Below are 16,003 nucleotides of genomic sequence, written 5' to 3'. Positions count from 1 at the left end.
ATGTCCTTTATCTTCAGTAAATCATGCTAGCTTTGTGTGTCAACATTGCATTTTCACTTCTGTTTTCATTTCAAACTCAGCGACATTTGGCAGGAGAAAACCGGAAGCAAATCCTTCAAATTAAAAGTAGTAAGGACTCTTAGAGAAAATACTACACACTAATGAAGACAATTCCAATTTCGTATGAACACGAGCAACTTATAGAATGCTACAGCAACCTCCTTATTGTAGCGTTATTTTTCCGTATGGCTTTTATTTTGCAATATGGCTAAACAAACTCACTGAAAACCGGAAGTTCTGAAATAGTGATGCTTGTGGAACACGCGCGTAGTAGAAAGACACGGATGGAGATTCCTGATCAAAAACAAGGTATGTTCTTGTTGCTGGTTCTATATAATCGTACTGTTTCTTAGTAACCACCAATAATAATTGCAGATGAATGTACGTCTTTCTGATGAATGGGCTAATCAACAAATGTATTGATTATTGTTAGTTCAGTGACATAATGCAGGATTTAGCTAGCTTCTAGCATTGTTAGCTAAGGCGCGATTTCAGTTAATATGTAACTAGTTGTGTACTGTATCTACTACGGTTTAAATCGACTAAAAGAGCTGTCTGTTCAACTTGCTTAGTTAGCGGCTAGCCCACACTGGCTTCATCGAAGTAGCAACAAACTAGCAAGTCAGTGACTAGTAAGCTAACTTAACGGTACAGTTGTTAGCGAGTGACTGCTTTGAAGTTGTAGCAAGCTAATGTTATCCTTGGCTTGAATCCAGTCCACTGCAAACAGAGTGTTCATAGTCAAAAGGTTGGCCATCAAGTTAGCTAGTTACTGATGTCTATATGGTTACAACTTGCAGAGAAATCCTTGCAGATGTCAACGCACTCACTTAACGTTAACTACTTAACTAAGCATTAAGTTACAGCATTGACTGTGTGAGATGGACCTCATAATGGACGATTTTGAGAAAATGTCTGCTTAACGTTAGATGTTGGCAAAATTCAGTTGTGAACTTATATTAGCTAGCTACATACAGGTAACTGCCAAAATAAAGAAAACACTTGAGTAAATGAGGGATACAAAGTATATTGAAATCAGGTGCTTCCACACAGGTGTGGTTCCTGAGGAAATTTTAGCAATTAGCATTGCATAATGTTTAGGGTAATGAATAAAAATGCCCAGTTGCTCATTATTTTGTCAGCCATGGCTAGAAGAAGACATCTCAGTGATTTTGAAAGAGGACACTCAAAAGAACATAGGGGGTTTAAAGGGTGTGTGTGTCTCAGTCACCAGATCTCAACCCAAATGAACACTTATGGGAGATTCCGGAGCCGCACCAGAGACAGCATTTTCCACCGTCAACAAAACACCAAATTATGGAATTTCTTGTGGGATAATGGTGTCGCATCCCTCGAATAGAGATTCAAGGCACTTGTAGAATCTATGCCAAGGTGCATAGAAGCTGTTCTGGTGTCTCGTTGTGGTGCAACGCCATATTAAAACAATTTATGTTGGTGTTTCCTTTATTTTGGCAGTTACCTGTACCTTTCAAGTTTAATATTATTCTCTTCATTGCGTAGAAGTCAATTGTGTCAGAAGATGAGTTCGCAACAATATTCACGACCGGGAATACCCCCTGGTATGGGAAAAAAACAGATTTCCGGAGGAAACACTGCAATGGTGGCTAGTAGTCAACCAAACACAACAGGTAATATCATGCAACCTGCTGAACTAACTCTCTTTGTATCACAGCTTTTACAACTATTTGCAATGGTTAATAAGTGTGAGAAATCATTGGTCAGTCAAGTCTGCTGCATAACAAGGGTTAGTACTCCAACTCTTTGTACCACAGGTGGGACAGACGATAGCAGCCGTGACCCTCACCCAGACCACAGTCCTTATGACCGCCCCAGCGGTGGTGGTGGAGCACCGGGCTTCAGAGATGACAAGCAGGAGACAGTGGTGGTCCGGCCTTACCCCCAGGTCCACGGCCCCCCCCAGGGTCACCACCCAACACTACCTCAGCACCTGCCCCTCCAGCAGGGCATGCCCGTCACAGTGTCAGCCCCTCCACCGCACATTCCCCAGGGCCTGCCTCTGGCCTTCACTGAAGGACCTATAAAGGTATGGATGAGGCAGCTCAGAGTTCTGTCTGCTGCATTTGCCTTCAGCCTACTTTATCTAATCTCTCCATGCCTTTTCATAGGTGCAGTCATCTCTGAAGTCGCCCATGCCCAGTCGAGTGATCGCCCCAGCACCAGCCAACATCCAGGGCCACATCTCCCTGCCACCCAAGGTGCCAAGCCACCTCACTGTAACCATGGAGAGCACTGTGCCTCCGACCCCCGGCATCCCTGTAGCAACTATCAGTGGCCAACAGGTAAGGACTGGTGTTGTTTACCATTGTAATGTACCCCAGCAATAATATATTAAGGTTACCCAATGTGATGACATGATGAAAAATGTGGTTCCAAATCTATAATGCTTTGTGTCCATGGGCGTGGCGTTTCCAGGGCAACCCCAGTAACTTGCACCATCACGTGCAGATCATTCGCAGCAACGGCCCGCCCCTGCAGCTCGGCTCCACTGGCGTTCCCCAGCACACCTTTACCTCCCATCTACCCCGAGGTCAGTCGCATAGCCCAGAGCAGATAGAAACTTTTATAATTCAGAAAATAGTCAAGGTGCTTACCGTGACCAAACAAAGTACACCATAGTGGTTGGTTCATATTTTAACCCACTCTAGGTCCTCAGCAAAACCATCCTAAGCACAGACATGTCTAACTGTTGTTCATGTGTGTTTCCAGGAGCTGCTGCAGCTGCTGTGATGTCCAGTTCTAAAGGCCCTACCGTACTGAGACCTGCTACAGGTCCTGGTGGTGGTACTGGTCCAYCTACTGTCCAGCACATCATCCACCAGCCTATCCAGTCCCGGCCAATAGTAACAACGTCCACGGCTGTGTTGCCCACGGTGGTTGCCCCGGTAACGGCCACCAGGCCTCAGTCCCCAGTGGTTAGCTCAGCCACGCACTCCGCAGAGATGGTTCATGGGTACGACATGCTCAAAGCATTAACTTAAAACCATTTTTTACGGTTTTATTTTGTTTTATGTATGTATGTGTGTGTGTGTGTGTATGCCATTTAGCAGATGCTTTGTTCAAACCGACTTGGTCATACATCAGTTTTTTTATGTCCCGGTAATCAAACCCAATATCCTGACATTGCAAGCGCCATGCTCTACCAACCTAGCTCCACATTGTGTAAATGTGTCTAGATAGTGCCCAATACCATTCCAGCTATTGTAGGTGTACGTAAAACCAATGTTAACTCTCCTCTTGTTCTCTTCCATCAGGCGTCCAGGGTTGACCATTCACCCCCCTCCAGCCACTCTGAGCATCCAGCGTCCTCCCCAATCTCGGGAGACCCCCACACGCATCACCCTGCCCTCTCACCCTGCCATTGGGGGTCAGAAACCCCAGCTGTACAACACCATGGCACAGAAGTCCATATTCAGCAATGTTACTCCTGTCGCTGCAGCAACTGTTGCCCCCATATTAGCCACCAATACTGCTCCATCGCCTAGCACTACAGGTATGATGCTATTGTTGTGATGGAGAGATGTCTAACTCATCTATTTTCATTTCAGCGTCGTATTCAAGTTAAGTCACATGCACAAGTACAGTGAAATGCCTTTCTTGCAAACTCCAAACCCAAAAATGCACACATCAATATAGCACTAAAAATAACATAAGGTAAAACAAAAACACACAAGAAATAGAAATAAAAAGAACACGAGAAAGTAAGAAGCTATAATACAGGATCAGTTCCAATGCCATATGTGCAGGGATACTGGAGTGATAGAGGTAGATATGTATAGGGGTGAGGTGACTAGGCATCAGATATGATAAAGCGTAGCAGCAGCATACATTATGATTGTATGTGTAGAGTCCCGTGAGTGTGCATAGATCAGTGCAAAAATAAAATACAAGGGTCAACTCAGTCCATGTAGCCATTCTGTTAGCTATTCAACAGTCCTATGGGTTGGGGATAGAAGCTGTTCAGGAGCCTGTTGATGTCAGACTTGATGCACGGAAGCAGAGGGAACAGTTAGCAAGACTAAATGTCTCCTTTATTCTGTTTTAATTGTGTAATAACCACATCGTACCTCACCCAGGCTCAGGACCCCACCCCAACAGTAACATCGTCACCATGGCGATGCCCTCTCATTCCTCCCACGCCACAGCAGTCACCACGTCCAACATCCCCGTGGGTAAGTATCTCAATCATTAATGTTGGAGTCAAAGGCACCAGGCTACTGTCTGGTGTAACATACTCCACATAACATGTCATGTTTACTTATCTAATAAGTAATTGGTATGAGTAGAGACTATTAAAAACAGTGACACATTGAATTATTAACTGCCGAACTGATAGCAACAAATTGAATTTAGAGCACCAGTCCCTACGGAGTGATTTTATGTTGTGAAATGAAATTTGCACCCCATTCCACCTCCACCCTCTTCAGCTAAAGTGGTTCCCCAGCCAATAGCCCACACCTCGCCCAGGATCCAACCGGAGTACCCTGGAGAGAGGGGGAACCTGATCCCCATCTCAGGCCCCCGCTCCTCCCCCAACCCCATCACCATGGAGGCCCGCAGTGACAGGTCAGAGACGGGCACTGATAGATTTTTATTTTGGGTTGACGATACTCATCCTGTTGATGCATGTATTATCTGATCCCAGAGGATAGATAGCACGAGAGAACACTTAATGTTTCTCGATTGTCCTGGGCTACATATCAATAGTCTAAAATGTCTTCTCCTTATTTCTGCTGTACTTGGAGTACATTTCTGGTTGAAAGCTGAAAATGTTATGAAAAGGCAAAAGTTGTGTTTTTTTATCTTATTCAGTTGGCATGCATTCTCCCCCCCACACACACAGGCAATCGGTGCCAGTGCAGTTTCAGTACTTCCTGCCTACCTACCCTTCTTCGTCGTACCCTCTGACACACACCTACACCCCCATCACCAGCTCTGTTTCAACCATCCGACAGTACCCAGGTACCACTCACTTCTTCTCTTACTATTTAAATCACTGCTTCCATATGACTCTGTAACCAATCAGATATTTGGAATTCTCGGGGTATGATGCTGATGATAATGCTAGACAATGATGCTGATGATAATGCTATATAATGATGATCATACTAGATGATGATGACCAATAATAAAAATGCTAGATAATGAAAGTACTGAACCAACTCTCACTTCAATCAAGATGAATGATAATTATGTATCATTAAGTCACTAGTTTCTAGTTCTGGCTACCCAAGCCAGAGTCCGACCCAATTGTGGGCTAGTGTAATCTGTCTCTAAACAAGTCTCTAACCCTGTGTGTGTCAACCCCAACCCCTCATCTCTGTTTCCTGTCACCCCTACAGTAACCCCTCAGGCCCCCAGCGGCACGGCCATGCAGACCCAGGCCAGTGTGGGCGTAGCGTCGGCGGTGCACCTCAACCCCATGCAGCTGATGACGGTGGACCGTATCGCTCAGATCAACACGCAGAACATCCAGCCCACCGCCATGGCCACGCAGGGCATCAAGTCAACCAACATCAGCACCCAGGGCCTGCACACTGCCACCGGTCAGATCACTGCGCAAAACATCCAACCTGTGCCCATCAACCAACAGCAGCCAGCCATTGAGAACAAGACCTCAGGTGAGTTGGTGAATGAAGAAGTTTGAAGAGGTTTGAATCAATCAAATTTAATTTATAAAGCCCCTTTTACATCAGCAGATGTCAGTGCTATACAGAAAACCAGCCTAAACCCCCAAACAGCAAGCAATGCAGATGTAGAAGCATGGTGGCTAGGAAAAACTCCATAGAAAGGCAGGAACCTAGGAAGAAACCTAGAGAGGAACCAGGCTCTGAGGGGTGTACTGTTATAATCTCCACCCGGCACAGCCAGAAGAGGACTGGCCACCCCTCAGAGCCGGGTTCCTCTCTAGGTTTCTTCCTAGGTTCCTACCTTTCTAGGTGGGTTTTCCTAGCCACCATGCTTCTCTACATCTGCATTGCTTGCTGTTTGGGGTTTTAGGCTGTGTTTTTGTATAGCACTTTGTGATATCGGGCTGATGTAAAAAGGGCTTTATGAATACATTTGATTGGATAGGGAGCCATTTTTATTATGTTGAACACTGGTGGACCAAGCACAGGAAGTAGCTCTTTGAGTTGTTTAGTTGGAATAGGGACCAGTATGCAGCTTGACGGTTTAGAGGCCATTACTATTTTCATGAATGTGTCAAGAGATGTAGGATTTAAAAATGTGAGTGTCTCCATTGATCCTAGGTCATGGCAGTTCTGTGCAGACTCAGGACAACTGAGCTTTGAAGAAATATGGAGATTCAAAAAGGAGTCGAATTTGCTTTCTAAAGATCTTTTCATCGAAGAAGTTTATGAATTTATCACTGCTGAAGTGAAAGCCATCCTCTCTTGGGGAATGCTGCTTTTTAGTTAGCTTTGCAACAGTATCAATAAGAAATGTTGGATTGTTCTTATTCTCCTCAATTAGGCTGGAAAAATAAGATGATCAAGCGGCAGTGAGGGCTCTTCGATATTGCACGGTACTGTCTTTCCAAGCTAGTCGGAAGACTTCCAGTTTGGTGGAGCGCCATTTCCATTCCAATTTTCTGGAAGCTCGCATCAAGGCTCGGTTATTTTCTGTGTACCAGGGAGCAAATTTCTTGTGACAAATGTTTTTTTTTGGGGGGGGGCGGCTGCATCTAGGGTATTATGCAAGGTTAAATGTAGATCCTCCGTTAGGTGGTTAACTGTTTTTTTGTACTCTGACATCCAGTAGGTGGAGGGAGTCTGGTAGGGCATCTAGGAATCTTTGGGTTTCTGAGAATTTATAGCACAGCTTTTGATGATCCTTGGTTGGGGTCTGAGCAGATTATTTGTTGCGATTGCAAATGTAAGAAGTGGTGGTCCAATAGTCCAGGAATATGAGGAAAACATTGAGATCCACGGTATGACTGTGGCAATGTGTAGGTCCGGAAACATGTTGGACAAACCCCACTGAGCCGATGATGGCGCCAAAAGCCTTTTGAGTGGGTCTGTGGACTTTTCCATGTGAATATTATCTGCCATGACTACGAGGTCCGATAGGAACTTGGTGAGGAACACTGTATACAGTCCATTATGCCTGTAAACGGTAGCTATAAAAGGTGATTGAGTAGGCTGCATAGATTTCGTGACTAGATTGGTTGAGCATGCCGACAGCATTTCTTTCCAGAAGCCTTGAGAAAATTGTCCGGCTGCGGGGACTGTCCAGGGGAATTTATACTACAGTACAAGCTGTACTTAGTGGTGGCACAGACACTGTTTCATCCTTGCCTAACATTTGCATCTGAAGTTGCACTTGCAACACAGCTATCTTCACCAGTTTGTTCTTATAGTTCTCCTGTATGATGAGTACAGCGACTGCAATTAGATGGCATAGTTTTAATGTTACTACTTAACTTTTTCGGCTGGTGGAGGTTCTGTAGAACCTAGTCCAGATAAAGTATCTGGGGTGAAAAAGTTGAGCGAAGAAAAAATGAATATGTTGGTTGTTACYYACGCCTCTTGGCGGAGGGAACACAACACCCTGCCACAACTCAACTCCCCGTGGAATGAAAAAGGTATGTGATTGTAGGTGCGGAGAAGGATGACAGAGGCAGAGAAAAATACAGTTTGCAGGGAATTTATTATTTCTTATACACGGGAAGGTGAGGAAAAGGGGATGGACGGAACCAAAGCAAAGAAAGTAAAAGTTAGTCCCCTCTCCTACCTCAGCTGCCTTCCCACAGCTTACCTAACCTTTAGCACCAACTGGCACGCTAAGCAAAATACAGGTGGTGGTCCGCCCAGGTCTTACCTAGTGTGCATAGACAGATTCAATACTACGAATTGCCTACACACTCCCAAGGTGTGTTCCGCTTCCTCCCCTGGGAACTAATGAAACAAAAAATAATTCACCAATACTTTGAACAATTTCAATAAACCAAAGTACTAAGTCCTATGGCATACACATACCTCTGCAGGAGCGGCTACAAAATACTTTAAACAACTTATACAGACCAACACAGGACATACAAAGAAGCTCTCTCCTCCTGACAAAAGAACACTGGCTTTTATCCAGCTGGAGAAGGAGTTGTAATTGCAGACAGCTGTATCCCTTGATGATGAGAGGGAGGGGTCAGATCCAATCTGCAATGGGGCCAACCAATCAGCTGCTTTTGGAATCCAGGAAGMCATTTCTTGAAATACACACACACAAACCCACAACACAGAAACTGGGGAACGTAACATTGGTACATGTATTAAAAACCAAAAAGTTGGCCAGCAGCATACCACCCTGCATACCACTGCTGGCTTGCTTCTGAAGCTAAGCAGGGTTGGTCCTGGTCAGTCCCTGGATGGGAGACCAGGTGCTGCTGGAAGTGGTGTTGGAGGGCCAGTAGGAGGCACTCTTTCCTCTGGTCTAAACAAAGATCCCAATGCCCCAGGGCAGTGATTGGGGACACTGCTCTGTGTAGGGTCTGTCTCTTATACACATCTAGATGTGTATAAGAGACAGGATTGGGGACACTGCTCTGTGTAGGGTGCCGTCTTTCGGATGGGACGTTAAACGGGTGTCCTGACTCTCTGAGGTCATTAAAGATCCCATGGCACTTATCGTAAGAGTAGGGGTGTTAACCCCGGTGTCCTGGCTAAATTCCCAATCTGGCCCTCAACCATCACGGTCACCTAATAATCCCCAGTTTACAATTGGCTCATTCATCCCCCTCCTCTCCCCTGTAACTATTCCCCAGGTCGTTGCTGCAAATGAGAACGTGTTCTCAGTCAACTTACCTGGTAAAATAACGGTAAAATAAAAAAAAATAAAAAAAATAAATAAATAAAAATAAAAAAAGATAGCCAAGTAGCAACAAACACACAACCGCATAGAGACAAGTCCAGAATTGTCGGTTCTGAGATTTACATATTATGAATATAATACATATATCATTCTACAGATTTCCTCCAGTCTCTAAAGTTCTCATGATATTAATGTATTAGTTCAAATTAATTTAGTTGTCTGGAAAAAATACAGTAACATTGTTCTTTATTCTTAGTTGTGTTAGCAGACGGCTCCACTCTGGTGGCCAACCCCATTGGCCAGACGTTCGGCAGCAGCCAGCCTCCCACCTGCGTTGGGCAGACACACCCCCAGAACACTGGGACTGGTGCCCCCACCCTGCTGTCCTCCCCCCGGCCTAGCATCCTGCGCAAGAAGCCTGCCAATGAAGGGTGAGTTTAGAACAACCCTCTGTTTTTCTCTGGATGCTACAACTTACTAGAGCAGTGGTCCTGGCGAGCTACGGGGTGTGCATGTTTTTGTTCCAGTCCAGCACTAACCCATTTCTGTTTGCCCTATAAAGGTCTGCTGTGAGGAAGAACCTGATCCCAGAGGCCATCAGCCCCAGGATAGATGGAAGCATCAGGCCTGCATCAGGGTAGGACTTAGCACAGCACCTTGTTAGTAGGCCCTGATCACAGTAGATGCTGATTACACACACGCTGGTATCCTCAGTAGATGCTGATTACACGCGCTGGTATCCTCAGTAGATGCCGATTACACGCGCTGGTATCCTTCAACTACATCTTGTAGTTAAAAATGACATATTAAATGATTTTGTGGTTGATATCTTCCCTGTTCACCCAGTATGAAGCACAAGGCTGATCTCCACGTGTCCCTGGCTCCCCCGTTGACGTCGTCCTCCATGGAAGCGCTGCCCAGCCATCAGATCAATGAGCAGCAGCCCTCTCAGCCAATCCAGACCCTCCTCTCAGTGTCCGCACCCCCACACTCCCAGCCTGGCCCCGCCATGTCCGCCATTACTCCACCAATCTCGTCTATGACCAACGTGGTGGTTCCGCCTACACAAGCAGCGGCCAGTAGCACAGCGGCATGTGGAATAAGCTCCACCCTCCCAGAGCTCAAGATAAAGCAGGAAGTGGAGCCTATGGATACCTCCAAAGCAGGTACATTTGAATTCTCTGTAACACTTTTTGTTTTATTGATGTCCTTCTATTGCTGATATGGTGTACGATGCTTTTACCTTTTTAAATCAGAATGAATAAGAGGGGGGGCTGATCCTGGATCATTATTCCTAGTCTGAGACGCTTTGTGAATACGGGCCTCGCCCCTCATCTCCCTCCAGGTCCCCCTATGCCCCATTGCGGTGCCCCCATGTTGTCCATGATGCCCGGTGGGGACGTGATCCTCGGGGCCTCCCCCAGGAAGAAGCCCCGGAAGCAGCAGCATGTCATCTCCACGGAGGAGAGTGAGATGATGGAGACCAACAGCACAGACGAGGAGAAGGTCCTGGCCAGACCACACAGCATGAGGCCCGAGAAACGCAAGTCGCCCCCCAAGGAGTACATAGGTAAGGGAACATCCCTTTTGTGTGTGTGTGTGAGCGATTTGTTCCGGTAAACTAGCCTCAGTAACTTGGAAACGGGCTCAAGTTAACTGCAGTCTTACATAATGTTTATTGCATTCTCCTTATTTTCAGACAATAAATCGTCGTTAGCTAGAGTCTACTCCTGTTGTGCACTTTGTCTAAAGATTCACTAGTCTATAAGGACAAGACTTGTACAAGAACAGCCATATTAACCCTGTGAGTGACCACTGTGTTTCTCTGCCCTGCAGATGAGGAGGGTGTGCGTTATGTCCCCACCCGGGCTCGCCCCCCGGTCACCCTCCTCCGCCACTACAGGAACCCCTGGAAGGCTGCCTACCACCACTTCCAGAGATACAGTGACATCCGGGTCAAAGGTCAGACCAACGTCTTTTATTGTTGATAACGTTCAATGATAACTGTATTTCTAAAGAATGTTCATACATTCTGGGTTCTAAGAGCTTGTTGTGGTACTGAAATGCGTTTCTCGTGGGACTGACTGAAATGCGTTTCTCGTGGGACTGACTGAATTGCGTTTCTCGTGGGACTGACTGAAATGCGTTTCTCGTGGGACTGACTGAAATGCGTTTCTCGTGGGACTGACTGAAATGCGATTCTGGTGGACAAAAATGCCAGTAATGCTCAGGAGGCTTTTTGACATTGAATTGTTTATTCGTTGTTTTGTTTGGACAATTTAAATGACACAACCATTATTACAACAACATCACACACAAGGTTATTATTCTCTCCAGTGTGGACACATATGAAAACATTTAGAACACGCACACGCACGCCCATACACACACAAACCAAGAGGACCTCTTTCTATTGTGCACTGTGAAGCAAAACGAAAAGGAATTATTAGTAAGCTATGAAAGCTAATGTCATTTGTTGTCATCACATCATTGTTAGACCTTTTCATTAGTAACGCTAGTGGGGGGAAAACACCAGTTAATTCCACTGTTCTGTTTTAGTAGTCTCCAGCATGGCTTGCTAGCAAATGACCAGTCACTTTCAAAGCACAAATATTTTATGACTTGGGTCTAGAGATTTTCCTACCCAGGAAAAACTCCTGACCCTAGTTATAATTAAATATCTTAATGGTGTGTATTACTGTATTATCTTTCTGCTATAATATAGAATTACAAGAAACTAGCTTTAAAATGGCGAGAATTTGAGAAATGTGTAGAATTGCAGGAAAGTGGCTTAAATGCAACAGTTTCTCTACACCGCCAGATGGGGGTCTCTAAAATGTTCTAAGCAATGTTGCAGCGCTAACGCCCACCACCTAAGCCCCTGTTGATACAGAAAAAAACCTATATTATAAAATGGATTAATGGTGGTGTTGGAGGTATTACTGTATTATAAGATGGCTTAATGGTGGTGTTGGAGGTATTACTGTATTATAAGATGGCTTAATGGTGTGTTGACTAGAGGTCGACCGAATAATCTGCATGGCCGATTTAATTAGGGCCGATTTCAAGTTTTCTTAACAATCGGTAATCGGCATTTTTGGACACCGATTATGGCTGATTACATTGCATTCCATGAGGAAACTGCGTGGCAGGCTTGACTACCTGTTACGCGAGTGCAGCAAGGAGCCACGGTAAGTTGCTAGCTAGCATTAAACTTATCTTATAAAAAAAACAATCAATCTTTACATAATCACTAGTTAACTACACATAGTTGATGATATTACTAGTTTAACGAGCTTGTCATGCGTTGCATATAATCAATGCGGTGCCTGTTAATTTATCATCGAATCACAGCCTACTTCGCCAAGCGGGTAATGATTTAACAAAAGCACAATCGTTGCACAAATGTACCTAACCATAAACATCAATGCCTTTCTTAAAATCAATACACAGAAATATATTTTTTTAAACCTGCATATTTAGTTAAAATAAATTAATGTTAGCTGGCAATATTAACTACAGAAATTGTGTCACTTCTCTTGCGTTCATTGCACGTAGAGTCAGGGTATATGCAACAGTTTGGGCCGCCTGGCTCGTTGCGAACTAATTTGCCAGAATTTTACATAATTATGACATAACATTGAAGGTTGTGCAATGTAACAGCAATATTTAGACTTAGGGTTGCCACCCGTTCACTGAAAGAATAAACGTTTTGTTTTCGAAATGATAGTTTCCGGATTTGACCATATTAATGACCAAAGGCTCGTATTTCTGTGTTTATTATAATTAAGTCTATGATTTGATAGAGCAGTCTGAGGTGGTAGGCAGCAGCAGGCTCGTAAGCATTCATTTAAACTTCCCTGCGTTCGCCAGCAGCTCTTCGCAATGCTTGATCACAGCGCTGTTTATGACTTCAAGCCTATCAACTCCTGAGATTAGGCTGCCAATACTAAAGTGCCTATTAGAACATCCAATAGTCAAAGGTATATGAAATACAAATGGTATAGAGAGAAATAGTCGACCCGTCATAATTCCTATAATAACTGCAACCTAATATTTCTTTACTGGGAATATTAAAGAACTAGGAATATTGAGCCACTAGCTTTCATATGTTCTGATGTTCATATGTTCAGCAAGGAACTTAAACGTTAGCTTTTTTACATGGCACATATTGCACTTTTGCTTTCTTCTCCAACACTATGTTTTTGCATTATTTAAACCAAATTGGGCATGTTTCATTATTTATTTGAGACTAAATAGATTTTATTTATGTATTATATTAAATAAAAATAAGTGTTCATTGTTCATTCAGTATTGTTGTAATTGTCATTATTGCATATATATCTAAAAAACAAATGCCAGTTTAATTGCTATTGGCTTTGTTTGGTCCTCCAATAATCGGTATCGGCGTTGAAAAATCATAATCGGTCGACCTCTAGTGTTGAAGGTGTTACTGTATTATTATAAGTTGGCTTAACCCTATCAGACCCAAGACCCTAGCAAAAATCGCCTTTTCATTTATCTGACCTTCATTTATGTGGCTGTCCAGCCCTTTATATTTAGCCTCACTAATAAGTGTTTTTACCAATTTTCTTTCAGGGTAACCAGGGCTACGAGTAGAACACAAACAATTTGACAAATAGTTGCATTCATGAATTTTATTCACAAATGTCAATAACAAAAATAAGGTCTGCCAAAGCAAAAACCTGTTTCAAAAATGTATTTATATGAATGCTGTAAGTACAGAAATTGTTTGCTCATTGGGAAATGAATATCCACTAGCCAGTGACAACTGTTTGGAGTTTGTGACAGCAACTGTGAATTTATTACAGTATTATTGACACTATGTCCTGGGTTTTCCTACAATCTTCTATAACACCTTACCTTCTAATGACTMTTCTGTGGCTTGTGAGCATCATAGAGCAAAACATGTCACATGTTCATGAGTCTTTTCATAAATAGCTTTTAATAGTTTGAGCTACAAACTATTCGGGGGTGTCTCAAACACCACTAGCTCAGCCTCAATTAATCACACAGACTAATGGTTGGTATCTACGAATGCAGAAGAAATGGACAAATGCAATGGTACACCACGGAAGTATGTAGCTCATTGGGTTAATGGAGTGGGACTCATTGGGTTAATGGTGTGTTGTTAAAGGTATTATTATATTGTAACATGGCTTAATGGTGTGTTGTCATGGTTTCAGAGGAGAAGAAGGGCACCCTGCAGGACGTAGCCAATCAGAAGGGGGTGGTGTGCAGAGCGCAGGGCTGGAAGATGCACCTGTGTGCTGCACAGCTCATGCAGCTGGTGAGAAACACTTCCCTTTTACGTGCAGTTAGCTGAATTTTAAGCACGACAAAAACAGATCCTTAGAGTTATGGAGTTGGTGTGAAAAAGGGTGACTCTTAAAGTTATCCAAGTGGATCTCATTGTCTCGCGTCATTTAGCACGACGGCCATCTGCGCTGATGGTGCTTCATGGCAACACTTCACATTGTATGACGTAGCTGTCGGAAGACAATGAAGTGGTTCTATACCCATATTTTCTTAGAACAAGATACAGTAATTGTCCTCCTGAATAGCAGTAATTTGTGATGTCAATCATGTTGTATTGGTCTCTCTATTGTATCCCCTCTCTATCCCCAGACTAATCTGGAGCATGATGTGTACAGCCGCCTCACTACCCTCCAAGAGGGCCTGATCCCAAAGAAGAAGGCCGGGTCGGATGATGACATGCACCGTATCAACGAGCTCATACAGGTCAGAGGTCATACACGCAACAACACAAAGGAAATCCATGCACGTCTGCTGCTCATGGGGGGGCCCAGATTTTTCCCAGACCTGGTGACTTGACCAGGAAAAACTCTGGGCCTTAGTTATAGCCTACAAACCAAACAGGTTTTCCTGAGCACACGTTTAATCACAATATCTAAGAACTCACTATTCCCATAAACACTGCTACTACACTCATATTAAAGTGAGGCATGCTGCTCTGTAGCTGTATTTGGTCTGTTTTGTTTAATCAATTCCACAGGWATGTGTATATATCATTTTTGAGGGCTCAAGGGAAAATCTACCTGGGCCTTTGTTATGAATGTCAGTCAGCCATCTTGAATTGTCTCTCCCCCCCAGGGTAACATGCAGCGCTGTAAGCTGGTGATGGACCAGATCACTGAAGCTAGAGATGCCATGATGAAGGTGCTGGACCACAAGGAGAAAGTCATGAAGTTAATCAACAAGAACGGCGGAGCGAAGAAAGTCAACAAGCTGAAGCGCAAGGACAAAGCCTAGAACAGAGAGGGGACCAAGCCTAGGCTAACCCCTGTACTCTTGTCTTTCTAAAGACGTCTCTAGTCTACACCCCTCACTGATATGACCATAGACCACTGGTAGATTTGAGTCAGTATGGCGTCTGGGGTTACTCGTTAGCTGTGTGCAACCGTCCGACCACGTTTGACCTAGAACTGAGAACCAAGTGGTCGGCAGAAGGAACATATTAGGAACAAACATGGTTCCGCTACGTCCAAGGGAGGAGCTTGTCAATGGAGAGGAATGTACAAGTATTAAGCCCATATCAGGAAGTTGGTATGTTCTCAGTTGTTGATTGGATGGCTGGCAGAATTATTATGATTTTGATGGTTGAATGATGGTCTAGAGGGGATGCAGTGTCTGTTCAATTGATACCCTGGAACATTGTGTGATCAATATGGGTTGTTTATTAAACTATCATCAAGTACTTATTGCGTAATAAATGTGTAAAACAGTACAGTGTATTTATCCTTCACTCCTGAAAAATCACAAGTATGCTACCAAGTTCAGTCATTGGAAATGTCACTACGGTCCAAGTAAAGTGTTGTATATCACAGTATTCAACAGATCTTGGGACAAATATGTGTCAAATACTTGTGTGCTTGGAGTTAGCTGTCTGATAAACTAAATCGAGCACATCTTAAGTATTTGACCCCAGGCTAAATGTATTCTCTAGTAAATACAGATTGTAAAAGAACGTGCAACTGTAATCTCTTTTAGAACTTTCACTGAGTGTTACTCTATTTGGGAGTAAAATGTTCAAGGGATGCCTTTTTGTCATGTGCTA

General features: G+C 43.9%; 1 protein-coding gene across 2 annotated transcripts; it reads left to right on the top strand.

Annotated features, from left to right (window-relative positions):
* The first annotated feature begins 281 nt into the window (after nucleotides 1–281).
* Nucleotides 282–15,673, top strand: LOC111979483 (histone deacetylase complex subunit SAP130). 2 transcript variants are annotated; one of them, XM_024010066.2, is made up of 19 exons: nucleotides 282–369; nucleotides 1,582–1,709; nucleotides 1,854–2,125; nucleotides 2,208–2,381; nucleotides 2,548–2,629; nucleotides 2,809–3,052; nucleotides 3,354–3,592; nucleotides 4,176–4,271; nucleotides 4,527–4,665; nucleotides 4,943–5,061; nucleotides 5,442–5,720; nucleotides 9,161–9,335; nucleotides 9,467–9,541; nucleotides 9,751–10,070; nucleotides 10,250–10,474; nucleotides 10,741–10,866; nucleotides 14,112–14,215; nucleotides 14,554–14,667; nucleotides 15,040–15,673. In XM_024010066.2, exons 2-19 carry the CDS (start codon nucleotides 1,601–1,603, stop codon nucleotides 15,196–15,198), a joined length of 3,051 nt encoding a protein of 1,016 aa, XP_023865834.1. In that variant the 5' UTR covers nucleotides 282–369; nucleotides 1,582–1,600; the 3' UTR covers nucleotides 15,199–15,673. The 2 variants fall into 2 exon arrangements, with proteins under 2 accessions (XP_023865834.1, XP_023865833.1); XM_024010065.2 differs by having other exon boundaries at nucleotides 2,515–2,629.
* The last annotated feature ends 330 nt before the right edge of the window (nucleotides 15,674–16,003 follow it).

Source organism: Salvelinus sp. IW2-2015, linkage group LG19, assembly GCF_002910315.2.
Source record: "Salvelinus sp. IW2-2015 linkage group LG19, ASM291031v2, whole genome shotgun sequence".
In the NCBI taxonomy this organism is placed as follows: Eukaryota; Metazoa; Chordata; class Actinopteri; order Salmoniformes; family Salmonidae; genus Salvelinus; species Salvelinus sp. IW2-2015.
The sequence above is the reverse complement of the archived record's forward strand: the minus strand, read 5'-3'. Positions and strand labels throughout refer to the sequence as shown.